At 39.4% G+C, this 18,831-nt stretch overlaps 1 protein-coding gene across 2 annotated transcripts in view; it reads right to left on the bottom strand.

Moving 5' to 3' along the window:
- Positions 1 to 11,434: 11,434 nt before the first annotated feature.
- Positions 11,435 to 18,831, bottom strand: part of pitpnm2 (phosphatidylinositol transfer protein, membrane-associated 2) — a 42,260-nt gene continuing 34,863 nt past the window's right edge. The window contains exons 18-27 of one of the 2 annotated variants that reach the window (XM_026173091.2): positions 18,134 to 18,295; positions 17,752 to 18,030; positions 16,048 to 16,196; positions 15,692 to 15,808; positions 14,344 to 14,460; positions 14,096 to 14,244; positions 13,860 to 14,009; positions 12,891 to 13,074; positions 12,676 to 12,804; positions 11,435 to 12,456 (exon numbers count right to left, since the gene is read on the bottom strand). In XM_026173091.2, coding sequence (XP_026028876.1) covers positions 12,088 to 12,456; positions 12,676 to 12,804; positions 12,891 to 13,074; positions 13,860 to 14,009; positions 14,096 to 14,244; positions 14,344 to 14,460; positions 15,692 to 15,808; positions 16,048 to 16,196; positions 17,752 to 18,030; positions 18,134 to 18,295 — 1,805 coding nt within the window. In that variant the 3' untranslated portion in view covers positions 11,435 to 12,087. The remainder of the gene's footprint in view (positions 12,457 to 12,675; positions 12,805 to 12,890; positions 13,075 to 13,859; positions 14,010 to 14,095; positions 14,245 to 14,343; positions 14,461 to 15,691; positions 15,809 to 16,047; positions 16,197 to 17,751; positions 18,031 to 18,133; positions 18,296 to 18,831) is intronic. The other variant, XM_026173096.2, reaches the window with a different exon arrangement.

The following is an 18,831-nucleotide window of genomic DNA, read 5'->3' as shown; positions in this document are numbered from 1 at the left end:
ACAGGTTTCACTTCGGCATGTGTAAAGGCAGCCGGAACACAACCCATTGACAAAGAAAGATTGATTAGTGATAATATACAAGGCCCAATTACATTAAATCCCTCCTTAATAATGCGAGATGGGAGAATGTCGTGAACAGAATTTGAGATTTTTAGACGATCAATAACTGTAACTTCGGTCGTTGCTGTGCTTTTTTTTGGAAGTCGAATTTCCCAGAGGAACCCACCCGAGGGATTAATAAAGTTCTATCTTATCTTATCTTATCTTATCTTAATTCCCTTAAGGGTAGGAAGTGACACTGGTTTGAACTGAGCAAGTGTCATAGAGCAGCGTAAAGCGGGGGCTTGGCACATCCCCGAAGCTTTTAAGGCTCTTAAGGTGGAGATTTTATCAGTGAAGTGATTTAAGAACTGCTCACAAAGAGCCGAAGAAGCTAGCCACGATGCTTCAGGATAAGGGTTAACCAAGGAGTTAAAAATATTGAATAAAACGCGTGGATTATGACTATTATTCGTAACGATGGCTGACAGAACAGCCGCTTTAGCCATCTTAGCAGATTTCTGGAATTCCAAGCGCGTCCTGCGTAAAATATCAAGGGACACCTGGAGCCTATCCTTTTCCCACCGCCTCTCAGCTTGACAGCAGGTACGGCATAGGGCACGTGTAGAGTCATTTAACCAAGGTCGGGAACAGCTTCTAGGACATTTCACTTTTATAGGGGCCACAGAGTCCAGTATGGAGGTGCATATAGCAAGTAGGGAGTTGGCAAAGTCATCAAATAAAGACTGTGTGATGCCAGCCGTATCAGGGAGCACAGATTCAGAGAAAAACGCAGAAAGTTCAGCCACAGTCCCAGAATCAATGAACCGGCAAGGCATCGAGGGCCCCCAAGGTTCAGATCAGTTTTGCGTAGATCAGCATCAAAAATGACTGGAAAGTGGTTAGAAATCCCAGTGTTGCTAGTTCCCCTGACACTAGCAACACTGGGATGTGGTTTTCCATGAGAGAAAACCAAATCAAGTGTGTGACCTTTAGAGTGGGTTGGAGCATTTACCCACTGAGTAAGATTAAAAGAGCTAAAACAAGAAAGTCTTTGGCAAGCCTATCGTCTTTACAACAGATATAAATGTTAAAATCACCAACAATAAGAAGACGGTTATAATTTAAGCAAATAGATCCTAAAAAGTCAGCAAAATCATTGATAAAAGTCCACAACACAAAGAGCCAGGGGGGGACCAGCAAGTTCCAATAGTTGTGCTTCGAAGCTAGCAAACATAGGTGGGGACAGCTGCCGTATCCGGAATTTATTCCTAAAGACCACCGCAAGTCCTCCACCCCTGTTCATCAACAACCTAACATTTAATAATGCCCTCTGGGCCGAAGACGCCAGGTTAGAGGTACATCTCAGGCCTAGATTAATTGTAAGCCTAGATTAATTTTATTAGTATTTATTATCAAAATGACTGCTGTAAACTCAGTTTATTGCAGTTGAGCTACATGAAGTTCAAGACCTGTGCTTTGTATGTGTGTAACTTGATACCACATCTGTTTTCTAGTAACCAGCAGTGGGCCTCTGGTTACAAAAAGAACTTGCATAGAAGTCCAAAGTCACTTGGCTCCTTTGATGTGTATCCTCAGTAAATACTTTTCTTGATGATTTCAAGTCTCAGTTGCTAGTTTCAAGTCTTATTGAATACAACGTGTTTATTTTGTTCTTTATGGACCCATTAGAGGCGGAGAAAGCAAAGTACACATTTGGATGAGCCAAACTTGTGATTGACTAGTCGCTACTTTACAAGCCTTGCAGTGTCTGCTCCAAAGCTGATTAGTTGTTCTGGAACAAAAAAAAAACTCAGAGTTGCCGATTGCAGAGTTAACAAACTCAAAGTTAGACCCAGATCTACAGTGGGGCAAAAAAGTATTTAGTCAGCCACCGATTGTGCAAGGTCCCCCACCTAAAATGATGACAGAGGTCAGTAATTTGCACCAGAGGTACACTTCAACTGTGAGAGACAGAATGTGAAAAAAAAATCCATGAATCCACATGGTAGGATTTGTAAAGAATTTATTCGTAAATCAGGGTGGAAAATAAGTATTTGGTCAATAACAAAAATACAACTCAATACTTTGTAACATAACCTTTGTTGGCAATAACAGAGGTCAAACGTTTACTATAGGTCTTTACCAGGTTTGCACACACAGTAGCTGGTATTTTGGCCCATTCCTCCATGCAGATCTTCTCGAGAGCAGTGATGTTTTGGGGCTGTCGCCGAGCAACACGGACTTTCAACTCCCGCCACAGATTTTCTATGGGGTTGAGGTCTGGAGACTGGCTAGGCCACTTCAGGACTTTCAAATGCTTCTTACGGAGCCACTCCTTTGTTGCCCGGGCGGTGTGTTTTGGATCATTGTCATGTTGGAAGACCCAGCCTCGTTTCATCTTCAAAGTTCTCACTGATGGAAGGAGGTTTTGGCTCAAAATCTCACGATACATGGCCCCATTCATTCTGTCCTTAACACGGATCAGTCGTCCTGTCCCCCTGGCAGAAAAACAGCCCCATAGCATGATGTTTCCACCCCCATGCTTCACAGTAGGTATGGTGTTCTTGGGATGCAACTCAGTATTCTTCTTCCTCCAAACACGACGAGTTGAGTTTATACCAAAAAGTTCTACTTTGGTTTCATCTGACCACATGACATTCTCCCAATCCTCTGCTGTATCATCCATGTGCTCTCTGGCAAACTTCAGACGGGCCTGGACATGCACTGGCTTCAGCAGCGGAACACGTCTAGCACTGGGATTTGATTCCCTGCCGTTGTAGTGTGTTACTGATGGTGACCTTTGTTACTTTGGTCCCAGCTCTCTGCAGGTCATTCACCAGGTCCCCCCGTGTGGTTCTGGGATCTTTGCTCACCGTTCTCATGATCATTTTGACCCCATGGGATGAGATCTTGCGTGGAGCCCCAGATCGAGGGAGATTATCTTGTATGTCTTCCATTTTCTGATGATTGCTCCCACAGTTGATTTTTTCACACCAAGCTGCTTGCCTATTGTAGATTCACTCTTCCCAGTCCGGTGCAGGTCTACAATACTTTTCCTGGTGTCCTTCCAAAGCTCTTTGGTCTTGGCCATGGCGGAGTTTGGAGTCTGACTGTTTGAGGCTGTGGACAGGTGTCTTTTATACAGATGATGAGTTCAAACAGGTGCCATTCATACAGGTAACGAGTGGGGGACAGAAAAGCTTCTTACAGAAGACGTTACAGGTCTGTGAGAGCCAGAGATTTTCCTTGTTTGAGGTGACCAAATACTTATTTTCCACCCTAATTTACGAATAAATTCTTTACAAATCCTACCATGTGAATTCATGGATTTTTTTTTCACATTCTGTCTCTCACAGTTGAAGTGTACCTCTGGTGCAAATTACTGACCTCTGTCATCATTTTAAGTGGGGGAACTTGCACAATCGGTGGCTGACTAAATACTTTTTTGCCCCACTGTACCTCTCACTCGGTGCTTCCTATTTCTAAATACAAAGACATCAGTGCTTGAAACACTGTGCTTCAGGCATCACAGTGGGATCTCACTCCTCAGCTGGTAGTAAGTCCCGGATTTATACTTTTTTTTTTTTTAGGCATTCCACATAATTGTATGTAAACGTTTAAGACTAGGCTAAAAAGAACACACAAACACATGGTAATTTATCATCCAATTATATTTATTCCACAGTACAGAGGATAATGGTGAGTGCTGAACACATACTGTATGAACAACGACACATCTGTACCTACTGAAAATGTGAGTCTAAATCACTTGGAAAAGTAATTCTGGTGTCCCTAATTAAGTACATGTGGCATCTTAGTTACTGGCTGTCGGTGTCATGGATCAAAGAATCAGTTAAAACATATAAAATGGGTAATGACAATCTATGCAACAGCTAACATGGCGCAGAGAAGTACTATTTTATGCCACCCTTTCCTAGCAAATATAAGCAGTATATAAACATTTAACGATGCAATAATGTAACTGTAAGCAGATACAAAGTGTTTGTCTATTCCTGGAATTATAAAAAAAAAAAAAGTAAAACAAATGGAAATCACACATAAAGCAAGAATTAATGATGCCGTAATGGTTACAGGGCAATTAAAATTGCTACAAATATAATAAATCAATGTGTAGAGCTACATTTTAATGTGTTATAAACCATTAAGTGTTTATAGTGGTGCTTATAAAAACTAGATGATGTTAAAATAAATTTTGTGCATGTGACTCTAATCCCATACTATGCATATATTGAAAGTGTATATTAATTATTGCCACTATACACTTTGTCACGGTCCTACAGCATCTGCGGCATTATATTTCAGATGTGTACATACAAAATATGATATGGTTTCTAAAGCTGGACATCAATAAATTGTCAGTCCCACGTTCTAATAAGGAGCCTTTTCTAAAAGATTTATTCATTTAAAGATATTAATCAAAACCGACTTTTATTTGGCAGCTTTGTTTCACTTATAATGGCTTTTAAAAACATTTGTAATCCTATTATAAATACTAAATAGTCATCAATTAAGAACTTTAATCAGTAGGCATGCTTTCCTTTTACATGACTGTACGTCTTCAGTACAATACATACATGTTTCAGGTATGAGTTTACAGAAGTCATTACAAATACTTTTATTGGCTTTAGAAAATGTAGGAAGGTTTTAAACACATGAATTTTCAATAAGTGCCAAATAATTAGTTTGCTAAAATGCTGTTCATAGAAGCAACAGTGGGTGCTAACATTTTTCACAGTGTCAGCATTAAAGCTAAACTGAGCAGTCATCTCATAGACTGAAATGAAAAGTGGTCTCTTTGGACTAACATGTCCAGTGACTTATTCAGCATACAATAATGTTTACCCTTTCACAAAGGGTGTGTTATTAGAAAGTGAAACCACAAACTAATAATGCACTTTTTAAAACTAAAGATGTAGGTCTCTATATTTAATCATTCTTATCCCAAAGTGGCAATAATTGTGATTACAGGAAATATATTCTGCTGTTTGTTTTTGTTTTTATATGTAAGTGTTCAGTTTAATTGTAAGGACATAGTGGAGAAGAGTTCATTTATTATTCTTACCAGTGTAGGTTATGTAATTTTAAGTTGGATTAGACAAAATGCAACAGTTTGTTAAATATTGTTTTCTGTTAAGGGCTTTTACTTTTCCATGCACCTACTGCTGCCTGAGAAAAATGTCTCGAGTTATATTGCAAAGGTTTTGTAAAATACTCCAGCTTGAAAAATAGGTACAATAGTCCTATAAAACATACTTGACTGTTGTAAGAGACAGCAGATGTCTACAGCAGCTCAAATACAAACAGTTTTCACATGGTGTGAAAAAGCTGCACGTGGTGTATGGACGTGTATGCTTTCAGACTGCATGTAGATTGAATTGTGGTAGATTGTGCCCCTGCTGTGATGTGAAGAATAATATTGCACTGGTAGGAACATAAAAGCTTCCTGTGTTGGTCCATAGCCTCAATGACTGCCAAAATGACAAATAAAATGCTACATATTTCCGTTATAGTTCACCTGAAATTTCCAGAGTAACGCCATGAACCTTAAATAAATAAATAAACCTCGACCCTATATTTCCTACATATATATCTTTACAGTATGTACAGTGACACATCCTTGGCTCCTGAACAGTGTCAGAATCCAGACGGACAGACATTCAACTCAGCAGCCAAAATGGCCAAATGGGAAAAAGTGTTCTCCAGGACTTCTTTCAGTCTAGCATATTGTCCAAGGTTTTGGCAGCACGCTCAGACTCTGTTCTACAAGGTCAAAACATTTTGCCCATTTTTTTTCACATGCAACATTCAATTTAATATTATGTAGTCAGCAAATCAAAATCCAGTCAAAGCATTAAGACGTTTGCTCTCAGTACACACTTCCCCTTCTTACGAAAGGCTGGATACAGTGTTCATCAGAGGTTTTCAAACTATGACAACCTCCCATCTGTGTCAGGTGGATTGTACAGGTGCACAGAGGTGTTTGAGAGCAACAGGAAGCACTAGTTGTCTTTTTTGGCCCTTTAATTTCCAAGTTAAAAATGAGTGGATCTATGTGATATATGTATCTTTAGATTCAATGGGCCATAGACTTTCAGAAGACATTGCTATATCCAGTACCCATGACTAATAAGCAGACAGTTCTTCATGGGTACAGTGCAAACAGGAAGAGCTAATAGCTAAGACAATTGCTAAAATGCTTTTAATGGAGCCAAAATCTTAAAAAAGAAAAAAAAAAGAAAAAAAGTTTTCTTTTGTTTTTTAAAGAAAAGAAACAAAAATAAGAAAAACTCCTAATCCTCTAGCTATAGTCTGTGCTTCTCAGATATCAGCATGTAGTCAAGTCACAAAGCTAATTACATTCCTTTAAAAATCAGTCACCATTGTTCTAAATGATTTTCTGGATTCCTCAATGAGTCTTCTAAGTATCTGGGTTAACCAACAACAACAAAAAAGCCTTTTCTACTCAGTAAAAAGAAGATTTTAAACTTGAAATCTTTCTCATTTTGCACCTCTGAAACCAAATGAAAACAAAGACAGCAGTAGATAGTAGGAAAATTAGGAAATGGATTTGAAGAGACACCTCTTGCAGTGTGGTGGCACAGTAGTAGAGCAGTAAGTACTGTTGCTTCACAACTAGAAGATCCTGTTTGTCCATTTAAGGTGTCCCTGCCCAAAACCCCCCTTTCTTCTGACTGCCCAACTGCTGGAAGCTTGCTGAGGAGCAGTACTGATTATCTGAGAGTTATATCCACCTGAGAACCAGCCCATTCATTTATGTGTCCTCTGTAATGGACATCTGTTTTTGACTTATTTGAGCTAACCTACATATATGACATTCTGGGATTTCCATTGATATTTCATGGGTTTTGTTTTTTATCTCCAAAGAGGAAGGAAATCACAAAAAAGTTCAATAGAAAGATTGTTTTTTCCTCGCTTCTCAGGAGGATATTTCTGGGTGTGCTGTGTATGTAGCCAATAGCACAAAGAAATCAGGTTTCTGTATGTCATGTTATTGTAAGATAACATAACATAAGAAGGAAAAGTGCGCTTTTAAAGGTAAACTTCAGGAGTCTACATTAGATTGCACAAATTTTTAAAGAATTACAGTTACTGTAGTTCCAAAGCTTTGAGAATAATCATCCACCAAACAGAAAAATATGCCTGTTAAGAGAACACAGAGTGTGGGCATGGATATGCATCAGGGGGGGAGCACAATATCAGACTTTGAAAACTCCTGGTCTAAAGACTTCTGTAGAGTTCCTTGTTAACTATTTGGCACATATACGTACATCATTTTCATATTGTGACCAAATGTACAGACGTATGCATACCAGCACATATATCATATCCTGACATAAATAAAAAATGTCATGCACTACAGAGGTGTTCGAATGCAGCAAAATGAGATGGTAACTACAGTATATTCCACTGTAAACTAGTGCAAAAAAGGATAATGAGGTTATGCCGTTGATTAACTACAGTATTAGAGAATGATTTTGGCTTTTGTGGTGGGTTCAAGACGGTCTGGATCACACAGACTGGAAATAGAAGCACTCTTGTGTAGTGTGGAAACTGGGCATGTGAAATAACAGCATAGTAAAATGAGGGTGACAAGCAGTGCGGCTGCTCCATACAGAGGTGGGACCAAGTCATTGTTTTGCAAGTCTCAAGTAAGTCTCAAGTCTTTATCCTCAAGTCTCAAGTCAAGTCTCAAGTAATGTCAGGCAAGTCAGAGTCGAGTCTCAAGTCACTGGTGTAAAAGTCCGAGTCAAGTCACAAGTCTGAAACTTTGAATTTCAAGTCCTTTCGAGTCTTTAAAAAAAAAAACCAACGAAAAAATAATGTTGCAGTTATGCTAAATGTAAATATTAGACCATGTAATTTTAAAATCTGTGTTTTTCTCAACACATGACAAAATAGTGAACTTAGAAAATATACACAAATTGTGAAATTGTACCTCTTTAAAATGCAGCTCAATTAAACCTAGCTCCAAGAATAATTTTCACCGACAGTTCTGAGATAAGCTGCATGTTATTCTTGGATGCGGTTGTAGGACCGGCTTTAAAATCGCATGACAAAAATATCATACATATTAAAAAAAACTGTATCACCAACGTAGCCTGGACAACATTTGCTAGTTAGATGAAGTCAGCTATCTCATCGTAGCATATTTATATGCATATTTATAATTATACGGTTCTTGGAGTGAGTGCATACACTCATGAAGTTTAGTAACTTCAGGTCACTGCAACAAGCCCAGGTACAGTTTACCGACGGATGGGTGCAGGACCTTGAAATGCACCGTGTAGAAAGTAAAGACCATCGTACGTATCATAAGTTTACCAGTCTCACAAATCGTCGTCATAAATACACATTCGTTAACCGTTTATTAATAGGACCTTTGAGCTCAACGGTAATTAATTAGTAGTGGAAATAATTTCTGGTACCCATCACAGAAATGTAGCAGTGACAACAATATTGTATGCTGTAATCGTACTGGGCAATTGGTGATACAAAAAACCTGTTTTATCCTGTGAATAAAAGTATGTTTTTGTCAATGTACCATAATAACAGAAGCGAAACGCAATATTGTGTCAGGACAATTCACTATTTATGCACAATAAATAAAGGAGCATAGCACGACAATTTCTGTTCAGCGCCAGACTTGCTTGTAACCTATATCACCAGTTATGTTATGAAAATGACGTATTAACTACAACAGCAGACTGACCTTCGTGTAAATGCTTGGAGCAGACTAACCTGTGAGCTGGAGTGTTCTGGGACGTTATATTTGATCTTTGAATGGCTGCAATCCAGTCGCCTCTTTGTTACTTCGGAAACATGGCTGAACAATTTCTCTTCAACAAGGTAATCCGATAACAACCGATCTCTTTACCCGTCGGCTTCCCGTGGCTGTCATGCGACCGGCTATTGCAGTTAATAATACAACGGCTTCTTGTGTTTCTTTTTATCGCTGTATAACTGATTTTAATTGAAAGCCTGCGTGCGCTAGTACCGCTTGCCACAAGTTCCCAGAATCCTTTGCGGTTCTACCCGTGAATGACGTCACATTTTCAATCTCTATATAATATGCATGTTAAATTTTGTATTTGGGGTAAAATATCAAGTCTTTTCAAGTAAACCGGTTCAAGTCCAATTCAAGTCCCAAGTCATTGGTGTAAAAGTCCAAGTCAAGTCACAAGTCTTAGAACATTTTTTCAAGTCAAGTCTAAAGTCATAAAATTAATGACTCGAGTCTGACTCGAGTCCAAGTCATGTGACTCGAGTCCACACCTCTGGCTCCATACATCCATACACGAAGGCTTAAAGGACAGATTCACAATTTTTCATGCTTCAGAAATAGCCATATGCTCATCTGAACACTGAAACTGTTGTAGTTATAATTATTTAAGTCTATACCAAGCATGTAGAACTACGTATCATTTGTTTAGACTTAGACTTCCAGTTCATGCAAAAACACATTAGAATTTATGCTTGTTATTAATATTATAAATATTATTTTGAAAATCTGGCTTAAAAGAGTAAAGTAAATAATTTCCAAGGTTTTAAATTTCATCTTTGTGTCAGGTCAAGTCAAATTATTACAGGGTGTGTATAAAAATGAATAACTTTAAAAACTAGCTATATTAAAACAATTCTATTGCAATATAAGAAGGGTTGATTTTAAAAATCAAGTATATGGCCTTTTTTGAATTATCTGCATAAACACTTTTTTTAAAACTTTTTTTTAGCTCCTATTGACTGAATTTGGATCATTTTAAAGGTATAAATTAAAAGGTCTTGTCATTCAGTTTTGTGCAGCCCTTAGTAGAACACCCTGAACACAACAATTTTTCGAGAGATGTTGTTTAGTTGTTAACATTTGCCAAAAATAAGCATAGTGGATTCTGCCCACTATCACCTAAACTGGAAGCACATTGTGTAGGGTATGTCTTCATGGCTAGTTTTACTGTTTCAGTGTTCACACAGGCACCTGACTTTTTCATTTATCATACCTGTAAATGTTTTTACCTATTATATAAAGAGCCCATATGTGCCCATAGTTTTTGTTTTTTTTGGATTTGGGTCAGAGATGTGAGGTGGCTTCATCTTCTTTAAAGGGAAAGAGAGGCCAATGGGACTCATCTCCCATACTTCACACACACTGATAATTCAGTCATTTCAACATTCGAGCTGAATCACTTCGGCTCATTCTTTAGTCCATTTGGTACAAATACTGAAACATCTTTGTGAGTGAAAGCTCTCCCTTCCAGTTCAGTCTGAAATGAAACAGGCTCCAGGTCCAGCCTGCATTATATCCTATGAGAAAAAAGAGCAAATACTCAGGAAACACCACAAAAGTGTCTCCCAGCAGCAGCAACTATGGGAAACAAAACACCACCAGCAGGTGGATCTGAGGTATTGCAAGCAGATGAATATATATATAGATATATATATAAATAAAGGGATAGTTGCTGTGGACTGTACAGAGTCTCAGTTGTTGCTTTGATGCTGCATGCCCTGTTTTTCTGCTTTCCGTCTCCTCTGCAAAGAAAGTGTCTTGTGGGATATTAAGGCCTTGGATGGCCCAGAGGCCACACGGAAACAGAAAATACTACAGAGTTTCACACAGGGTGGAATGAAAACTGAATGGCCGATCTGCTATCAGTATGTTTTAAGAAGCATGAAAAGGACTGATCTGTGACTAAGACGACAAGTACTTTCCTCTGTGATACAGTATATTTCACAAATCCAGCCCTTATTGTTCAAAGGATCAATTCATCCAAAATACACATTTCTTTATTCATATCTTTTGGTATCTAAAAATAGAAAATTTAGAGATTCTTTTAAAATCTCTGCCAGCACAATACCATGAAGGTAATTCGTTTGTGGTCCATTACACTTAACTCAATGCTAGCATTCTCATGCTATCATTTCTCCAGTAACAATGCTACAAGCTTTTTTTCTAATCTAGTTTAGCTTGTTAGCATGGTGATTTTAGGTGGTAACAAAGAGAGTTTGGACCCTGGCAGACTCTCAGGTACATTTTCATGACAGAAAATACTTCCACCTACATTTACATCATCTTAATGTTTAGATACTTCTGGACAAATAAAACCAAAAAGTACCAGCCAGATAAATAGGGTGGAGTAAAATGAAATTGGAGAATTCTTTATGAAGCCAGCTGACAGGCTGTTGGTAAGAAATGGGAAGAGAGTAACTAAAGCATCTAACCTAACAACCTTCTGGATGGATTTTGTTTACACTAACATGCTGTGGCTAGTTAAAATAGCTACTAATATGATCTCTTTTGGTAGAGTTTGGATGAACAGATCCTTTACAGTAAGGTCTCCATTTGGTCTCTCCTTACTTTTTGTTAGATTTGCCTTTCTGTTTTTTGGTCTCTACTTACTTTTTGATAGATTTGCTTTTCTGTTTTTGCATTATGAGGGTTTTCTATACTTATTGCCAGTCACTGCTGTGTTCCAAAACAGTGGAAAAGAAACTCAAGTGTAAATCACTGGCCCTTTGCCACGGTTGCCAAACGAACTTAGCCTCAGTCCCATGGTTGACTGTCTGAAGATCAATCTGGCTCTGCAGTTTGTCCTGAGCTCATGAGTGTAAATGTTTATGTTGTTTGGAAAGGAGAAGGGAGGGTTTCCCGTTAGACGAGATTAGTTTAAGGCTTACAATTTCTTTTTTTAATCCTTCCTTTGTCATTTTTTTAAATAGTGGTATATCCTATAAAAGTATTACTGTAAAAGAGTCATGCTACAGAACTGTTTTGTTCTCTAGATCCCACTTGGCCTGATTAGTCCACTCCTCCTGGACAGATCCCTACTTATCGCTCCTTCCTAATCTCTATTAATTATGGGTTATTTATGCTGAACCATCTGTCTATTCCTTCCACAACCCCATCATCCACACACTCCCATCTTTTCTTCACCTTTCTATCTTTTATCTTAGTCCAGAGATCATAGTGGCTCGGCCAGGGTCCTTTATACCAAAGCTTTTATTTAAACATTACTTGGGGCCATGTAAGCCTACACTGCCCTCCTTGGTGCTGCTGCTGCGCCCCCAGCACCCCCCAGCTATACTCATACTCCTCTGTGCTGCTGCTGTGACCCCTCTATCGCGCTCCACTTCACACTGGCTGAGCGTGCGCTCAGTCCGGCTGGGCTGGCTGGGTGAGCATGACCCCGACCCTCCAGGCTGCTGAGAGGAGATGGTGCGAAAGATGTGGTTCCGTTTCCGGAGGAAGTCTCCTCCAGCTGTGCCCAGAGCAAAGCTGCCCTTCCGGAGGACCATACGGGTACTGGCGGTCTTGGCAGGGTGAGACCTTTGGTTGTACTCCAGCTGAGATAGGTGGGAAGCATAGCCATCCAGGATGAACTGGAACAGATTAACAGTCAATTAAACTGGGTTTACTCAGCATCAATGCACAGACAGAAGGTCCCCTGACAGACCCTAAACACTCAGCGATTAATCATGTAAAATATTCATGGCCTAATTAGTTCACAATGAAACTATTTTACAGCTGTACACCCACTCAGATAAAATAGTTTCATTGTGAACTAATTCATAATGTACCACAATTATTTACTATCAGACCTGGCACTGGTGCTGCATTTTCTTCGTGGGCCTTCCCACTATGTAGATATGAGATGGAGGCAGGCCAATAGAAGTGTACACTGATATGTCCTTGGTGGAGCCATAGGCAGCAAATATCCTCATGTTGGCCTAATCAAATACAAAGAGTTTAAACTTTTAGACATTGGAAGGATTTTGCTGCATTGCTATTCCAGACTCTCCCTGCCCTCACTTACCTCGTTGATGAGGGTTTTGAGGAAGTTGGCCTTGTGTCGGAGAGGGTCATGTACCAGGCCGTCGCAGAATGAGACGATGCCATTAGGGAAGTTATGCTGGGAGAGCCAGGCAACAACACGCTGCTTCTGCATGTCAGGACGACCTGTGACATACACTATCAGATAGCCCAAGTCCTGCCAGTACCTGCAAACAATAAAGAATAAAAATCCTGAGAAGGAGTCGCGTTTGGATTAGCTGACTTCCATGCTAAAAGGGAGTGATATGTTGTTCAGAAAATCAATATTCTGCCATTACTTCACATAAATATTCCCAAGATGCAGCACATGTAAAAACTACAAATACCAGGGGGGTAGTATTTATTCTCAATAGTTTAGAAGAAAACTATAAAATAACATATATGGAATTAAAAATGTGTGAAAGAAAATGTGTTTTTCAATTTTACATTTTTCAAAACTTTCACCTTTCGCTGTAACAGTAATGTGTAAGCTCCACACAACAATTAGTCCTGCAAGTACCTGAGCTGAGAGAGTGGAGAACCCCAGCCTCAGTACCTTTGTCCATGCAGCAAGTAGACCATGTGTTTGTGGTCATTTATCCATTTATGCCTTCACTGTGGAGAGGAATGTTTTGCATTGTGTGATGTTTTTGACCTAGAGAAGCAATTCTTGTGTTGCTTCTTCTAACTTACTAACATACAAAAGGGGCAGACTTTAGACCAGATTCAAATGTGAGATATGTGGCTCCATGTGAGATGCAGAGAAAGTGAACTGCTCATATCTGCATATGCATTTTCCACCATGAAGTATGGAGAACAAGTTGCCAAGACAACATTCCACAACAATCTGTTTTGGTCTTTGCCACGGAGTTTTTGTTTGTGTCCACAACTTTGATTTGTACTATCTAGACGTTTTACACTATATATTACTGCAGAGTAGTATTCCTACCAAGCATGCTGGTGTTCTCCTTACCTTACCACATCCACAGCCCCTGCTCGAACCTTAGGGTCACTCCCCATTATTGAGACGCTGGCAGCAAATGACCCGTCAATGCTGAATACAACAAACTCTGTTCCTCGTGGTACAATAGTAAGATAGCTGTCTGCAAATGTGTGGTCGCCCCTATTAGAGAAACAGCGACTGGTAAATATGATGAAATTCATACATGTATGCGTCTCTCCTTGTGAAATAACTACAACTCAGCATACCTGACCACCATTTTGACAGGATATACCCCGATACCCAGCCTCTTGCTCTCTGGAATTACATAAGAGACACGTCCACTGTTGTTAGTGAGCTCCGTGTCAAAGTACACCCACTCTCCAGAGGGAGGCTGGGTCATGATGTGAATGTCAATCTGCAAGAAAAAGAAAAAAAACAAAAACAAAACATGGGTTGAATACAAACCATCTCTTTTTTGTTGTTGTTCCTAACAGCCAAACATGTCAGTCATTACCTTTTCTCCAGTTAATGTGACCATGTCCAGAGGACCATACATGAAACGTCCCGTCAGTGTCTGCACTCCATCCTCTGTGAACACGGCGTCATTCACGCGATGATTAGCTGTCACATTCTGAGAAGCAACCAAAACAGGAAATCAGTTTCTTTTTTTTTTTCTTTTTTTTTTTCAAATCTCTTTATTTGGTTTTCCAGTGTTCTTTATCATAAAGGCAACTAAGATTCAAATATAAATGATTACATATATACAACAGAAATTAAACAAAATCAAAACAAAACAAAACAAAACAAAAAAAAGGCGGAAATCAGTTTCAATTCTCTAAAGTCTCTCTTGAGACTTCTCTTACTGTTTTTGCTGCCAAAATGAGATGACGAGAACTTGACTGAAATGTTAATCAGCTCATTAGAGGTGCTTTTTTCCTAAATTGTTTGTCCTATGAAATGCCTCTTTGGCACCTTTGGGACTACCGTATCGTCTTCAAGGACTTTTTGGAGACCTTTTTTTCCAGAATAACTGAAATCCTCTACTTATGTCTTGCTGCTTATATCTTATGCAGGGCTATGGGCTATTCTATTCTATTCTATTCTATTCTATTCTATTCTATTCTATTCTATTCTATTAAATGTTTAGAGAGGAAATATTTTCTTGGTAGATATGCTAGTAACTAACAGATATCTGAAGTATGAAAATCAAAAAACGTGCTTAATCTTTAACAATAACTTATACACAGCCTTGTCAAAAGAAAGCAATGATAATCTAATATTTAGTTGGAACAAATTTAGCTTGGCATTATTTCAAATGTTTTATGCTTAGCATGTAAGTGGGGTTAAGTTAATCGGGTAGGTTAATTAAAGTTGGATGTGAACTAGATGTGAACGTGAACAGTATGACAATGGCTGCCTGTCTCTCAGTGTCGGCCCTGTGACAGGCCGGCGATCTGTTCTGGGGGTTTCCTGGCTCTCGCCTTATGGTAGCTAGGATAGGCTCCCCCCATGACCCTTAATTGGACAAGCAGAAGAAAATGGATAAATTGATGGCTCTAGTATGTGTGGCATGACATTTTCTGATGATAAATTAGTCTTTTAGGGAACGATGTTGAGGTCTCCAAAGTTTGGATCATTAGAAATTCAGATTTTCTTTGTAAATTTGCCTTTCAGGTAAATAAAACATCCATTTTTCTCCCTTTGTGTCATTTTTTGCTGCTGCTGAAATACTTCTAAAGCCAAACCTATGCCCTCCGAAAATATAACAGAGATACTTTAAGTCAAAAATCTCTCTTTTGTATCCACATCTTAAAAGTTCAGCATTGCCTCTGTCAGGTGGAGATACCATAAAGACCTCTTACCCGAATTTTAACATGAGTCCTCTTTCGAAGCCACTTCTCCCGAGGTTTTGAAGGAGTAAATTCAGACACTTCTTTACCATCCAGCTCCAAAACACCAGAATTCTCATGTCTCATTACCTGCAACAGGAAATGAAATTAACATTAATCACATATATTCTGTTCTCTTTAATGTTTATGGGGGAAAAAAGAAATGTAGAAAGCATGGTGAACCTATTGTACCAAATTTTCTGTAAAGGAATGGAGTCTTATATTTAATTTTAAAAAAGCAATGACTGAGATTATCATCCCTGGAACTATGCAACTTAAAACACTTTAGTGATTACAAATCAAAGAAATAAAATCAATTGAAAGAGAACCTGTCTGAGTATAAATGAGACAACGTCCGTCGATTCCCAGTAGGAGGCATGGAAAAGATGAGGCAGAGCCACGGTTGGAAAGGCTGTCAGGGCATCAGGACAGTAAAGAGCATAGTCCATCCTCTTACTGCCCCACCACCGAGAGGCAACTACAGCAGTGAGGGGAAAAACAGACAGTCAGAACGTCCACTGTGCTGATTTTAGTTAGTGTTTTTCACTGAAGGTTTGACTAAGAGGCACTAGGGCTAGGTTAAAACTGGACAGTGGTGAGTAGTAGAAAGGTTTGAAGTGCACACTGTTCCCTCTCTTTTTTTTCTTGTAATGCAGTGGTTCCCACCCTTTTTGACTGATATATCCCCAAAGCCCTCAAATATCCCTCCACCGATACCACAGTGTGTTCCAAACATGATCCCAATGAATGCTATTTTAAACTCTACGATATTTTAAAAGACACGTGTGATTAACTGTAGTGAAGCAATTCGTCCATTCTTTGTGTTGCAAAAGTAAAAAAATGTTTGTTGTTACTGTTGTTACTGTTTAGGGCGATCGCGGCTCAAGAGTTGGCAGTTCGTCTTGTAATCTGAAGGTTGCCGGTTCGAGACCCGGCTCAGACAGTCTCGGTCGTTGTGTCCTTGGGCAAGACACTTCACCCACCTACTGGTGATGGCCAGAGGGGCCGATGGCGCGATATGGCAGCCTCGCTTCTGCCAGTCTGCCCCAGGGCAGCTGTGGCTACAACTGTAGCTTGCCTCCACCAGTGTATGAGAGTGAATGAATAGTGGAATTGTAAAGCGCTTTGAGGGTCTCGAAAAGCGCTATATGAATGCAGTCCATTATTATTATTATCCACGACTTGTATTTGTCCACTGTTTTATCTATGAACTGTTAATATCCCTAAACTGCAATATATGACTTGGATACAGCAATTTATTTGATATGATGAATTTAGTTAGCGCTTATAGAAATAAATTAGTACACATCAATTTTTACTACTATTTGGGCTGTTTTATTTTCCCACATAAATGGGATCTCTTACGCTCATTTTTATCTCCACAGATTTATTTGTAGCCACTACTAGTGTATCCATGATTCATAATGCTAAAGCATCTGAATTTACTTAAACAAAGTGTTTAATTTCCTTCACGCTTTGTTTGAGATAACTTTCTTTTGACTGGCTGCATCTCGCAACCAGAAGGTGTGATCAACAGGTGGGTGGGGCTTCTGCGTGCCTGAGATGATCACATTAGCAATATCTGCTCTCAGTGATGTCATATAGATGTAGCAGCAAGGGGAAAGTCTTTAGAGCAATCTGAAGCTTTAGGCTCACAGGGATCACTTACACATATAGTACACTGACCTTCTTATTTAAAACTTAGACCATATTTAATATCAAAATCCATCGTGTCATAAAACATCAGTATATATTTTTTGAGATTTTTCTGCCAACACCAAAAGTAGCTACTGAGGTACAAGTAAGCCTGATTGGGAATCACCACCAGGACAAGAAAACAGTGGTTCTCAAGGAATTAAGTTCAGAAAGGCTCACAAGAAGGATTATGGACCTCCAGTGTAATTACTGTAACTACTTGGGAGTACTATCTGAGAGAAAGGAAGAAGCCAGAGGAGGAAGGAAAGAACACAGGGAATGAATACAGATTGTAGCATCCTTCCCTCAAGGTCCTCTTACTACAGCTCCCAGGGTACCTTTCTCTATGTTCTTCAGCACCCTGGGCGACGGGGGTGCCGAGCTGATGTCAGTGATGTCAGACGTAACATCAGTGAGGTCAGAGGTCATGTCAGAAGTCATGTCAGAGCTAACGTCCGAGCTGTGCTCGGACTCCACACCGTTGGATCTCGGAAAAACCTGACGAATTTTCTTGCGCAACTGAGGCGGTGTGCTCCGAGAGGCAAATCTATGGTAGGGTAGATGCAGCTGTGACAGCAGACTGGGCCTTTTAGTGTGGCTCACTTCACATTTGCTTGCTAAGAGGATGTTTGGAGGGAGGAAATGAGAATGTCAACATGTAAACTTCCAGCTTCTGGACCAAAAATTAGGTCAGAGACACAATGTCAGAGGTCAGCTTACTCGTAGCGATGTTGGAGGCGGTGTAAGAGTCAGCTAAGCCTGACACCTGGCTGGCTATGCTGGCCTCACTGGCTCTACGGGTGCAGCGAAGGTGAGGAATCCCTGGTGATGTTGATGATGGATGCTGACCATCAACAAGAGTATGGGAGTGAAGGGTATCCACTGCGAATAAAGAGGAGTTATAGTCATATTCTTTATTCACATATGATCAATTATTTCTATGATTATGAATAATTCAAACACCAATATAAAATAATGATATTTTTAATCACTCATGCAAGGAGAAACAAGTTGTAAATACAACATGTTACCTTTTGAGTTTTAACCATTTGATAAATTTAAGTCTCACGTTCACTCTTTTAACTCTGTTTTTGGTTTCCTCCAGATATCTTCCTGCTTAGCTACTGCATGTTCCACTATTTTTACCCAATAGTCAAAGAACTCTGTTTGCTATTTGCTGCTGAGCAGTTAGTGTAAAATCGCTTTTTAGTGCTTAATTTGTCTGAGAAGAGACAGGAGTCTGAAGTGGCAGAAAAATTAGAGTCATTAGAGTGAACCAAAATGATAAAACTGCAACCAGCTCGCTAATCAAATAATAGAACCTCAAAATGAATTCAGTGGGTAAATACAGGTTTACCCGCAGCAGATGGCTGTTTGGTTCTAGTTTGGTTCTGTTGGATATTTCTTCTACAATGGAC

This window comes from Astatotilapia calliptera, chromosome 7 (assembly GCF_964374335.1).
Source record: "Astatotilapia calliptera chromosome 7, fAstCal68.1, whole genome shotgun sequence".
NCBI lineage: Eukaryota > Metazoa > Chordata > Actinopteri > Cichliformes > Cichlidae > Astatotilapia > Astatotilapia calliptera.
The sequence above is the reverse complement of the archived record's forward strand: the minus strand, read 5'-3'. Positions and strand labels throughout refer to the sequence as shown.